The sequence below is a fragment of the Rissa tridactyla genome, chromosome 2, assembly GCF_028500815.1.
Source record: "Rissa tridactyla isolate bRisTri1 chromosome 2, bRisTri1.patW.cur.20221130, whole genome shotgun sequence".
Classification (NCBI taxonomy): Eukaryota; Metazoa; Chordata; class Aves; order Charadriiformes; family Laridae; genus Rissa; species Rissa tridactyla.
In genome coordinates, this window is record NC_071467.1 from 119,694,724 (window position 1) to 119,707,347 (window position 12,624).

The 12,624-nt window shown below is 36.1% G+C and overlaps 1 protein-coding gene across 3 annotated transcripts in view; it reads left to right on the plus strand.

The window, feature by feature from the left end:
• LARS2 (leucyl-tRNA synthetase 2, mitochondrial) overlaps positions 1–12,624 on the plus strand; it is a 90,316-nt gene that overhangs the window by 20,276 nt on the left and 57,416 nt on the right. For 2 of the 3 annotated variants that reach the window (XM_054191244.1, XM_054191245.1), the window contains 2 exons: positions 6,758–6,847; positions 11,020–11,163. In XM_054191244.1, the coding sequence (XP_054047219.1) occupies positions 6,758–6,847; positions 11,020–11,163 (234 nt within the window). Of the gene's footprint in view, positions 1–147; positions 299–6,757; positions 6,848–11,019; positions 11,164–12,624 lie in introns of all 3 variants that reach the window. The other variant, XM_054191246.1, reaches the window with a different exon arrangement.

The following is a 12,624-nucleotide window of genomic DNA, read 5'->3' on the forward strand; positions in this document are numbered from 1 at the left end:
TTGCTCTGAAAATAAAAGGTTGCTGTGGAAGGTTTACTGCACACATTCTTGACAATTATTTTCTTATATTTAAAACTGTTAGTATCTCAGAGATTTTCTGTGTCTGTAATAAAGCAATAGTTCAAAACAGTAAAATCATGTGTGTAGGCTCTATTATGGAACACACCAGAGTTGAACGTTGCAGAGTACCTTTCAAGAAAACTGAGAAAATTCACTTCTCTGTATGGACTTCTGTTTAACCCTTCCATCCTGAAGAAGAGATGGAGAACTGTCAGTACTGAAAACCATGTCAGGGAGTGTAAGTATATAGGGGAAAGTAATTTCTCGTCTCTGCGCCTGTTCTTTGAGGCTTACCTTCGCTTTTCTAGTAAACCATGTTTTGGTTCATGAACTTTAAGAGGTCTCTGAATACTTGTGGAAAGGGCTTTGATGCTGTACTAAGTTAATTTGAACAGTTGTGTAATTAAAATAATTTAGGATGCTCTAGGGGCACATAGTTTCTGGTTTTGAAAGTTAAGATTTTAAAACAGCTAAAAAGTGTTCCTTGAAACATAATGAATTCTGGAGTTTTCACTCCTTAGCTTATTAGTTTTATTTACCTAGAAAGCCTTATTAACTGGAGTAAGAGTGACCTGAATGGTAACCATTAGATATGTTTATTCATTGCAAAAAATGTATCATGCCTGAAATATATCTGTATTACATGATCTCCAAATGCATGGATATTTGAGCTAGCCATAAAAGAGCTACCTTTGGAAGTGGAACGGCAAACTGTGGCAGAGTGTATTTTCCAGGCTGATAAAGCCTCCTTCTCTGCAAGGCTAATTAGGCTGGGCAGCGCCTCAGCTGCCCTGCTTCTGGGCTAACTGAAGCATCTTTGCACAGCAATGCACTGCGCTGTGCAGGTACTTATCTTAAAAGTGAGCTCTTCGAGGTAAGGAATATTTTTTTTTTTATTATTCTGTTCTTGTATGGAACTAAATCAGTGGCTTACAAAACACTGTGACAATGCAAACAAACCCAGTAGCGTTAGTGATTCCTGTAAAAAATGCAAGAAAACCACTATTTATATGGGTTAGTTTAATTAACCAAGACTATTGTACAAAACGACAGTTTGTTTTTAATTTAGTTGCATTAGTGTTGCTTAAATGTGCTCCTTCATTGTGCTAGAGCATAGTACCTAGCAAATATATGCTGGAGGGAACCTATTCCCTTACCCTAGACCCCTATTTTAGTGTGTGGTCAATTGCCTTTTTGAAGTGCAAACCTTTTATGTTAACTGTCTCTGTCCTTTGTGGCCAGTTTAGAGTACATGCCTAGATGATGTGAGGAAAACTTAAGTAAATACTACCATTTTACAAATGTTAAGGGGGGCGGAAAAAGTAGGAAAATAATAAAAAGTACATTTTGAATATCTAGTGCATGTAGCTGTGCTGAAGAAGCTGACTGCATGTACAGTCATGTCTGGTGTTCAAGAAAGTCCTGTCCAGGAATCTGAAGGCTAGTTGTAGTTTTATTACTTGGTAAAATTATTATGATCACATCCCAGGGCACCTGGGATGCTAGAAGTTTCCTTTTATTTATCTGTGCTTTTCTCATTGTTCTGTCTTACAAATCAAAATGCAAAAGTATTTTTATGTTGTAGCAGTCAGTGAAATTACTTAACCAGTAAGGTGCCACAAATAAGGCATTATTAAAAACTAATTAGATTATTTCAGAAAGCCAGGTTACAAGGACACTTGAAAATTATTATTCTAAACAGAAAATGTAAACAAACTTAAAATGAAATTAAATACATACAATAGCTCTGTAAGTACTTTGCTTTAGCATAGTTTTGAATACTAGTAGTGATCTGATATGTTTTCCCTGAAACATGTAGGTATTTCAAGTGCCTCAAGTAATAAATGTTATATTTTTAAATCACTTTGAAAGGAATGTGATTTTTGGGGAGAGATTTTAAAAAAAAAATAATACCTAAGAGAGAGAATATTTCTATTCTCAACATTAATGTTTGTCAGATCCAGGGTTAAAAGCTGCAGTTTGAGTACGAAAGAAATGTCTCTGAGAGACATTAAAAGCACTTGGAAAATAAAAAACATTGTGGTTATGTTTTGGTTTTAAGATAACAGTAATTTGGGCATTCCTGGTGATCAGATTCTCCAAAATATCATCCCAGACGGCACAGCAAACTGCCTGCCGCTTCTTTTAAGCATGATTTTCAGGGGAATTGGGCAATATAATTTTCAAAGATTCATATCATCAGCAACAAGGGATGGAGAGTGTATAACATTTTTTCTTTCTTTTGCTCAGAAGCACTGTCAGACTGAATGCATGTTCCCAGTCAGCCATCAGTTCACCACTCTATTATCAATCTGTGACTTTCTTCTAGAGGTAGCTCGTACTGCCAGCATTTTTTAGTCTAAACAATTCCTGTGTGCCAAGTGACATAATTTTTTTGCATAAGAGTAATGTTCCCCTCTGTTCTCTACATTAAAAAAGATGAAACCTTTGGTAGATTTTCTTTGTGCAGGTATTTTTCTGTTCCGTTTGGAAGTTGTCATCTTGTGTACTGCTTGAGCAGGCATAAAACTGTAGCAGTAGATAGAGCATTACCTATTAAATTTTCTTTTTATCCACATATCAGTGATAATCAGTGACCCTGCTTGTAATGAAATAAAAAAGAACGCCGTTGATACGAGGCAATGTTTTTGCAGGAAGGATATTCATGCTTTAAAATGTAGGCACTGCATGACGTTTGTATTTGTAGCTAATAAAGCATGAAACTTAAGGGACTTTGAAATACAAATATTCAAGTGAATTTAGAAATGTAGTTTGGTCTAGCTCTAAACCTCTGAAAATCAACTAATTGTACTTCCAGATGATGTGGTACATGCCCTTTAATACCAAAATAGGCAAATAATATATTAAAGACTGTTTAATCTTCCCAAAGAAATTTTAAAAAAATCTGTTCAGACTTTTTCTCCTTATCACCTTTTTAATAAGTACCACATGCAACATGGCTGTCTTCAGGATAGCATAAGACTGTGCTAGAAATAAAATTGTTAGTAATAAACTAGGAAATTACCTCTCTCCAGACTAATTATATGTTATTCTCAAAGCCTGGTGGATCTTACAAATAAACACTTACGCAGCCTGTAAATGTTACTTTAAAAAAAAAATAGCCATGAAAGTAGCTTAAAGATGTAACCTTCTCAAACAACAAACAAACCAAACCAGTTTTAGGTTCAGATTTACATAATAGAAAGTTGTAAGAATGGAACAGATTTAGAACAAATGAGAATTATAAAACAAGGCATTTGAATATTAGTTTTTCTTTTATTAATGACCAAAATCTTCCATCCAGTTTGGGTTTTTTTTGTTTTTACAGGATTCTTTATTGTTGGTTTTCCCAGATTTTTGGTAACTGGAGGGTTTTTTATCAGATTTTTTAATAATGAATGGCCCTTAAACCTTAACATGAACTGGTTGCTTCCCAAGTTGCACTGCTGTCAAATCTAAATTGTAATACTGCTATTTAGTCTGTAGCTGAGAATTGATTTGCAAAAGTAATCAGATACTAACCCCTCCATCATGCTATTTGTTAGGAACAGATTGCCGTGCTGTGATAAAGGGATTAAGCAAGGTAGTTTTCGGTAAGGGTAGGGATTTTTCTCTTACATACCTTGGCAATATGCGCTGTTTTTAAAAACAGACCACTTTTAAAGGTGGTTTGTTTTTATTGTTTTCATGAATTGTTTTAATGAATGAGTGTCATTGCTGTAGGAATAAGGAGCAGTAACAGTAACCAATGATAATGATGCATTCTGGTGACAGCATCAGATACTGTTTTTAACTAGCAAGCTAACAAAAGGGAAGACGGTTGGGGGGAAAAGGGAGATGCTGCTCCTCCCGTTTGATGGTACCTTCTGAAATGCTGGGGTGATGGGTTGTCACTAAATCTGTCACAGAGCACTGAAGAGCACATGGCAGTGGACAGCTGAGCAGCATATTTCATGTTTGTAAAAGGGGTTCTGATTTTTAGTACATATTTTAACTTTGGAGAAAATATGCTAATATCCTGTTTATATATATTCACTGAACTGCTTTGTGACATGGGGTTCTCTGTGAATGCTGTTACGCTAGTGCTCAACTCAAAAGTGAAATTCAGGAAATTACATTTTTTGGCAGGGTGGAAGGAGTCCATCGTGCTATTTTGCAAACCCTTTTATAAACAAACCCTTTTCTGTATTTCTGAGTTAAGTCAGTTCTGTTAATGCACTGCAGATCTTTGCCATGCTCATACAGTATAAATAAAAATGTTAACATTCACCTTAATTTAAGCACGATAGCAGCCTAATGGAAACTTTTTACCAGACATCATTTGTTTAATCAAGATCAGTAACTGGTATACATGGGAAATTATTTTTTCCCGTGAGTCTTAATGTGCTAAATGGTAGGAAAAAAACCAAAACATTTTGAGATTGACGAGAGGTTGCTGGCTTGTCATCAACAGCTCATTTCACTTGGTAGTGATGTAATTTTTCTTTCTTTGTTAACTTCAAATGTTACTTCAAACTTTCATGGTTATAAAGTTAAATGATGAGCTTGAGTGATCTTTTTGCAGTTCAGTGACCACACAACACGTTTTCTTCAATGACAACAGTCTGCTCTATTCCTTTCTGAAAAATTTCAATTTACAACTTGTGAGAGAGTGTGGACATGAGAATCTGTTTCCGGGAGTTAGCTTGTACCATATCCTAAACATACCTGTTCAGACTGAGAAACGTCATCTCTTGTTTCAGTTAACACACATCTGCCATTCAGGACCAAAAGGACATATCTCAGTCCATTTACTATTTTTATTTGACAACTCGCTTCACTTGTCTTACATGTTTGCCTGTTGCTCACATAACCTTATATTGTACCAAAAGAGTTTGTCTCTCTTCGTTTGTGTTTCTGATATTACAGTGATGAAGCTCTGTTCCCTATAGTGGCATCACACTGACAGAACTCCACTGTGTGGAGAAGCAGGGTGGGGAAAAAAATTTATTAAATGGATAGTATTCGGTTGGAGAGATGAAAATCAGACTTCTATCAAGTGTTTTTTTTCAGTGCAGAGCACAGGGATTTAATCAAGCAACTGTTTTTCATGACTAAGTCTTTGCATGCTGTGCTGACAACTTGCCGTTAAATGTCTCTTTCTGGTCTTGAAAGCCTCTTATACACACTTTTGAGGCATATCTATTCAAAGGTCACATCAGTTGTTCAAAGCAACATTTCAGCACTGGAATATAAAGTTGTAGAAAAAGAATAAAATTTTTATGCTAGGGTGTTTCAGATGTCATTTGAGTAGCAGATGGTATTGCTGATGTCTTGTGTAGTGGCCAGCTTAGATGATAGGAAAGCCCAGGTGAAAGACATTTCACATTTGGAGCTGTTTCAGGTAGTTGATAACTACTTGCAAATGGAATAAATTTTATCAGTGGCTCGCTGTCAACCCTGTAACTCTAAAATCAAGAGAAGTTCTTGTTGACTTGAAGTTCAGCGTAGGAGTCATCTTCCACTTCAATAAGTACAAATGCGGTCAAACAGGAAGTTTATAGAAATTTTTCTTCTTCAAACAAGTGCAAGTTAAACAGGAAAGCTATTGAGGAGGGAAATGTGATCTGTTTATTCGTGTATTTTATGATATAATCAGAACTTAAATACTGAGTTACACAGTTGTTTTCACTTTGGCCAAACTTTAAAATATGGGGGGAAAATGTATGTGTATCCATTGTGCCTGTGAAACACTGTGTTTGTACAGAGAAAATTCGGAGTCTATAATCATGTAATCCTATAGTCATCTTCACCTATGGAGATGTTTATTTGAAATGCAGTTTGGTTTTTTTAAGAACAAACATTTGAAATATGGAACTTTGTAAGCATTTGTAAACTTTGCAAGTTTAGAAAAGCTATCCATTATATTGTTACCTGCTGTTTTCTTAACTCCCATTCCTTTTACTTATGTTGTCTTATTTGTCTTTATTTCCCTCTTAGCACTCCCCCTCATTTGTGACTCCTTTCACAACTCTTATCTTTTTCTCCAAACGTTAACCCAGAGCATTCTCCTACCTTGAGCTGGCTTGCCTTTTAAAATGGACTCTTATTTGACCTTTGATTGTGCGATAACCAAGTCTTTCACCTTGAAGTTTGGAGTCTTACCCCATATTCCTTCCTGGCTGCCCCACACGCTCTGTGTGTCAACAGCCTCGGTTCCTAGTGCTGTTCTGCTGTCCTTCTGTACCTAAGGCTTCAGCCGTAGGCTCCTCCAGCCTGCTCGCCTCTCTGCAGCCAGCTCCCAGCTGCCTCTGAACAGTCAACAGTCTCTGTTCCTATTGCTGAAAAGGCAACACAGCAAAGATGACTTCTTTGATAAAGTTCTACTTTCTTCTAGTTTTGCTGTTTCCCTGATTAGGCAGCTGTGGTCATTTCCAGTCATCTTCTGTTCTTCTGTCTATCAGCATTGATTTTACAGGGTTCTTATAATCCATGTTAACAGGGAAAGTTGTCTTTGCACATCAAACCCACACAAAGCCCATGTTCTCTGGTTTTGTGGACAGGTGAATATCACTCATTATAAACATTACCCCAGATTACATTTATGTTTTCTCTGTGTCATATATTATACACTCCTGAGTTAACTGTTTAAGTTAAAACACCGTAAGAAAATACTAAGTATAGCTTCAGGAATTTTTATTTTATTTCGTTTCTGCAGGAAATAACCACTTGCTTGCCAGAGTACTACAAATGGACACAATATCTCTTTCTTAAGCTTTTTGAAGCTGGGATAGTGTATCAAAAAGAGGTAGGTACAAATTTTCACCTTTAATACTTTGGAGGTTCACTAACCCAAGTCACTCATTATGTCAGTGGCACATTTCTGGATCATCCATTCACTAAGTGGATAGGTATTTATTGTGCTCTATTGGTTTTAAATCACTGCAAAATATAATTAATTTTGTACATAACTGAATTTTTTATGTAGATAAGTTTTATATGTAACTAATTAACATGAGTAGGTATTGTTGCAAGTCAAATCAGAGACGTTTCTTGTCAGTGAATTACATTGACGTGCAGGATCAGAATGTAGCTACTATTAGTTTATTTCATGGCTTTAATATAGAATTTTCTTGTTCTTAACTTCTCATATAAGATAATGTGATCATGAGTGTCTTCAGCAGCAAGATTATTTAACTGTATAACATTTCTGTTATTGTGTCTGAGAACTGATAGGATTGGCTAGGATAGGTGGAGATTATGTGCCTAACCCTCCAGTTCCTGGACCCTATTTGTGATCTCTAGATGCTCTAAGACTGTCACAGCTATTTTTCTGTTAGAGTACATTAAGAAAACATTTACCTTATAATATTTTGTAAACAATGTATATCAGGCTATGTGAAAAGGGAAGAAGCAGGAGGTGAAACAAAGATGTTAAATGAGCATTCCAAAGAGCGCTCTGTATAGCTAAGGCAACGCAGTTCCAAAATACCTGAACAGCTGCACCTAAACAAAGCGGCAATTTAGTGAATGTTTCTAAGCTAAAATGGAAACCAAGATTTCTTAAATATGCTTTGATGTTTCATTTGTATTCTACAGAAACCAGGAAATCCCATAGGATGTAATTAGTGATGTAGTTATTATTCTCTGAACCCAGAGTAAGAGGTTGATGGTGAAAGATAGTATTTGGGATGGCAGGGTGTTACTGAGCTTCTTCTCCTGTTTCCAGTGGCAAGATGTATTCAGAGTTCTTAAATGACAACCAGCAAAAAAATTCAATATTTGATATGTCCTAACATGCTGGGTTAGGGGGGTGAAATGTTTCTTCCGTTTTTTCCCCCTGTAATTATTTTCTGTCTTTGTAATAAAAAAAATTAAATTCCTACCTTTGCCGTAACAAAGTTATTTTTATCTGTAAATTTGTTTGCTTGACAAGTGATCCCAGGTGAATCTGAAAAGCACAAGGCTTGCTGCTTTGTTAGAAGCAGTGTTGATATACAAATTTTGCATGCAGGCTCCCAGTACTGTGGGATCCTGGAGGTGTTTGAGTGCCAGTGGTTGGATCTGCTTCCCTCTTAAGAGTCAAGGATCAGTTTGAGGACTTAAATCAGCATCTGTGAGCCTGTAGGGGATGTAATCTCTGGTGGATATAAACCAGTTGCTTTTTGGCAGGAAACAGATGGCAGAGATAGCCCATAACCCTGGGTCCCTTCAAACAGTCACATATACTTAAAGCATATATTTATCCCCTGTCTTCAGCCTACCTGCAATATATGTTAGGCAGCACTTTTGCACAGCTTCAAGTCTCCTGTCTTACAATTTCATTTTGGGTACAAGGAGATAATTCATAGCCTTACTGTGGCAATAAGAATAATATGTGTAGTCTAGTTAACACTCTGTTCCAGGAGTATGTGTGTCTGGCCAGAAATTATGCTGGCAGGGAGACACAGACTCGGTATGTCCCACAGCTGGAATTAGTGAGAATTAACAATGTCTGTCTGGGTGCAGCAGTATCCAGAGAGGGCATCTTTATTCACCATAGCAAAATCCTCTCTCTTCTTCCTGCAATACTGATCTAGTCCATGTACTGTAGAGGTTATTGACCTGGCCAGATGTGGCTGTCTTATTTAGGTTGAGATTAGTTTCTACCTAGACTCTTGATTTTTTTTTTTTTTTTTGATTAGGTGTCTGTAGACTGTAGTGGAAGCATAGACACCAAACCTGGAGATAGATACTTATTCTATAAATACCTGACGTTAGATGAGATGAATCCTATTTTGGAAGCATATGGTCTGCATTGGTGTAGTGAGGAGTTCTAAATTATTTGTGGTCTCTCTACACTTTTGCACTGTTCCCGCTTTGTGTAGATGACATTTAGTGGCTTCCTGGCGCCATGGTTTCAGAGGCTCTCATTGTCAAGGAGTTGCTTCTGTGAGGTACAAGTAGGAACTAAGGATTTAATTTAATATCCACATTCTGGATATTAGTCAAAAGGCTATGAGAGATGGAAGGAACAAAATACAACTCTGAAAATTCACAGACAAGACCATTTAGTAACAGATGTCTCAAATGCGTATTTGCTTTGTTTTGCATTATTTGTTTAGATAAATCTTTCCTGTTATGAATCATGAAAATATGTTATATTAAATAATTATACTAATATAGATTAGTTCAGTTACCTTCTAAAATTTTCTTCATAAATTTGATCCAATATCATCAAAACAGAAACAGTATTTTTTCTCACCTTTGAGTCATAACCTATTTAATACAAGCCTATGCTAATGCTGCTTTATGCAACAGGCATTTTATTACTTCTTAATGTTATCTGATTTATCTCTCATCAGCTGTTATTTTAACTTCGTAGTGGTGGTGGTTTTTTTCAGAACTTAAAAATTAAAAGACCATTACTTTAGAGCCACCTTCATAATGTGTTGCATCATTACTGAAGAAATTGTGTGTTCTGAAAGTCTAGAAAATAGATCTGTAGTAGTGGAATATAATGTTTGCTTTTAATTTCCCAATGAATTTTCAGAAGCCTTTTATAAAAACCAGTGTGATGTTATTGGTTGGTAACAGATAAAAGGTAGGCAAACTGTGAAAAGTTTAAATTCCAGTGACATACTGAATTCACACAAGCTTCCTTTTGAAAGTGAGTTTGTTTTTATCAAAGAATGGCTTTCATTCATTTCATTATAATAAAGTTTGTATAAATCGATATAGGTAATCATACTTTGTGTGCACACACATGCGTGTGCAGACGCACCCATGTACCACACGTTGGTAACAAAACCAGCAACAGTATTCCTAAGGAAGAGGATCCATGCGTCTGTCTTTCTGCTGCATCTGTCATCTGTCTTTCTTCTTCTGGTTGCGATATTTACTGTTTCGAAGAATATGTAGCATAGTTCAAACTAAGCAATATCAGTTGTTTGGAGACGGGCATTTCAGAAGGTGATCAGTGATAGATAAAATGCAAAGTGAGTAATATGAGGAGAGGGATTAGTTTTTAGATTGAGATACTAAGTCCTCCCCATGCACAAAGAATTCGTTTAAAATTTTCAAATGATATTTAATCTGTGAGAATGCTATGGAGCTGGAGCTACTGTTTTTCAGTCAGGCTGATTTAATTTTGATTTATCTCAAATACTAAATAACACTCAAAACAATGGATTACTTTTCTTTATCGCTTCAATTATTTTTATATTTTTTTCTGTATGTACATTTTTTCAAGTTACTGTCTAGCATTGAATACCAATTCTGGAATGACTAATAGGATTCTTTTGTGGTCTTAGATTCTTTATGATAAATGATCAGCTAAATTGCTCAGCACTGTGGAGGGTAAATTTGATTTTTGCTTTCTCCCCAGTATGATATGTCTGGTATTTCAGTTAGCCCTCACAAAACAAGGTTTGTAAAGTTGAACACCAACATTTATTTTGCTTTAGATTTTCTTTAATGTATTTGTATTGATAAGGAAAGATGATTCCAAAAGTAATTCACACAGCTGACAGAAGTTATATGCAGAAAATATCAACTCTTTCACTTGAAATATAGTTGAACGCTGTAATGCTTCTTTGTGATTCTGTCCTCTCAAGTTGGAGATCCTCGGTTATTCATCCCTCTCAGTCTGACTCAGCGCTTTTTGATTAGTGGCGGACACCTTTTAAGCATCAGACGATGTGATTTTGCAGTATAGTCAATTGTAACTTACTATTTAACATTCAAGTGTCAGCCTATCCCGCTAGCATGATCAATCAAGGCAAATGCTGCCAACTGCATTCTTGGGGTTTTTGAGTTCTGAGAAGCTGAATATTCGAAACATCTCCAGTTGTGTCCACATTGCTGGTTTAAATGAATGTTATAAAAATGTAGAAAACTCAGGCCTAAGGAATGTTTGTGGAAAATTCTTTTGGTGTCTGAAAAGTAAGATTCTGGTTTTGAAATAGCTGCTGAAAATATTTTTTCTTGCATTTTTTTCAGGCCTTGGTAAATTGGGATCCCGTGGATCAGACTGTTTTAGCTAATGAACAGGTGGATGACAATGGTTGCTCATGGCGTTCAGGAGCAAAAGTGGAACAGAAATACCTCAAACAGTGGTTTATCAAAACTACTGCTTATGCAAAGGTATGAGAATACAGTTTTTAGAAATTATGGTAGCACTTAAAAGAGGTGACTTTTCATCCAGAAATATTCATCAAGCTGAATGAGGTCTTTTATATATGCATGTTTGTGTAATATATAATTATAGAATAATATACATGATCTATTCCTGTGTATTTGTGTATATAAAAATTATTATCCCTTAAGTCTTTCTGTTCACACCTTTAAGAATTCTAAGTAATTGGTGTGGGATTAAGTTTTGAAGAAATCAAAAAAGCATAAATTAGAGGTGAATGAATGAATTCTGCATGCACACACTGTCATCCCGTATTTACCGTCAAGTGCTTTTCTGCATACTTTGAATGCACAGCTGTGCATTCATTTTTGAACTAGAAACTTGTTCACGTAGTCAACCTGTTGGACTTATGGGCATGGAGTACTTACAAGCAATGGAGTACAGCCTGTCACCTAGTGTTCATTTCCTCATGTGTCTGAACCATCGTGCATCTGGACTTTCTGTTATGCTTTACTTCATACTCTGCTCTATTTGAATATCTGTAATTTAAAAAATATTTTAAAGTTATTTAAACATCCTATTTTGTTATGAGCTCAAATTTTTATTGTGATGGGACAGCATAGCTTCCACACCTAGGAATTATTCAACAACATTTTTGGCTTTTTGCTCTCGGAGATTAAAGTATTGACTTCCTGTTTTGTCTGGGTGAAGTTTTTATTCCATCCAGGTGTTCTGTGTATTGAGATTTCAAGTATAGATTGAGAAAGTTATTCCCAAGAAAATATTAAAAATTAATTTTTGACTCATTTCCTGAGCCTCAGGTTCAGGAGACCAAATTTCCACTATCATCTAGGGAGAAGAAATCCAGATCTCACTCTAGGTCCATTCATAATAAAGAAAAAAGCCTTAGATAGCCCGCCTGATGCTTTGATTCCACATACACAGAGAGGGTGCTTGAGTTGCATGTTTTCTGATTGTGCTGCCTGTTCTGGCAGTAAGGAGGGAACATTTCACAGAATCACAGAATGGTTCAGGTCGGAAGGGATTTGCTGTAGCTGAAGGAAAAATGGAGCATGTCTGCACAACCACAAAATGATCACAATGTTCTGAGCTTTTTCTTGGTGCTCTTGTCACCAGATTTCATTATCACCTTTGTGATATTTCAGGGTCTGCCTCAATTCATTGTTTCCCTCAATTTGAGGCTGGAGTTTCACTAGAGTTTCTACATTTACTGATGCATTTTTTTGTCTGTTGTCTTTGTAGAGGTTGTAGGAAATAATGACTGGTATTTCTGGGCTGTATCCATGCTTGCACCAAATCACTGTTTACCTATTTCCCTGTAAGAGGGGTGAATCAGCCTTAAATTTTTACTCATAAAGACCAAAAGACAAGACTGAGGAGCTTTTCAGTAACCTTGAAAACACCCTTGGTTTATGGGATTATTACCTCTTGCTCAATATGCACCCTCC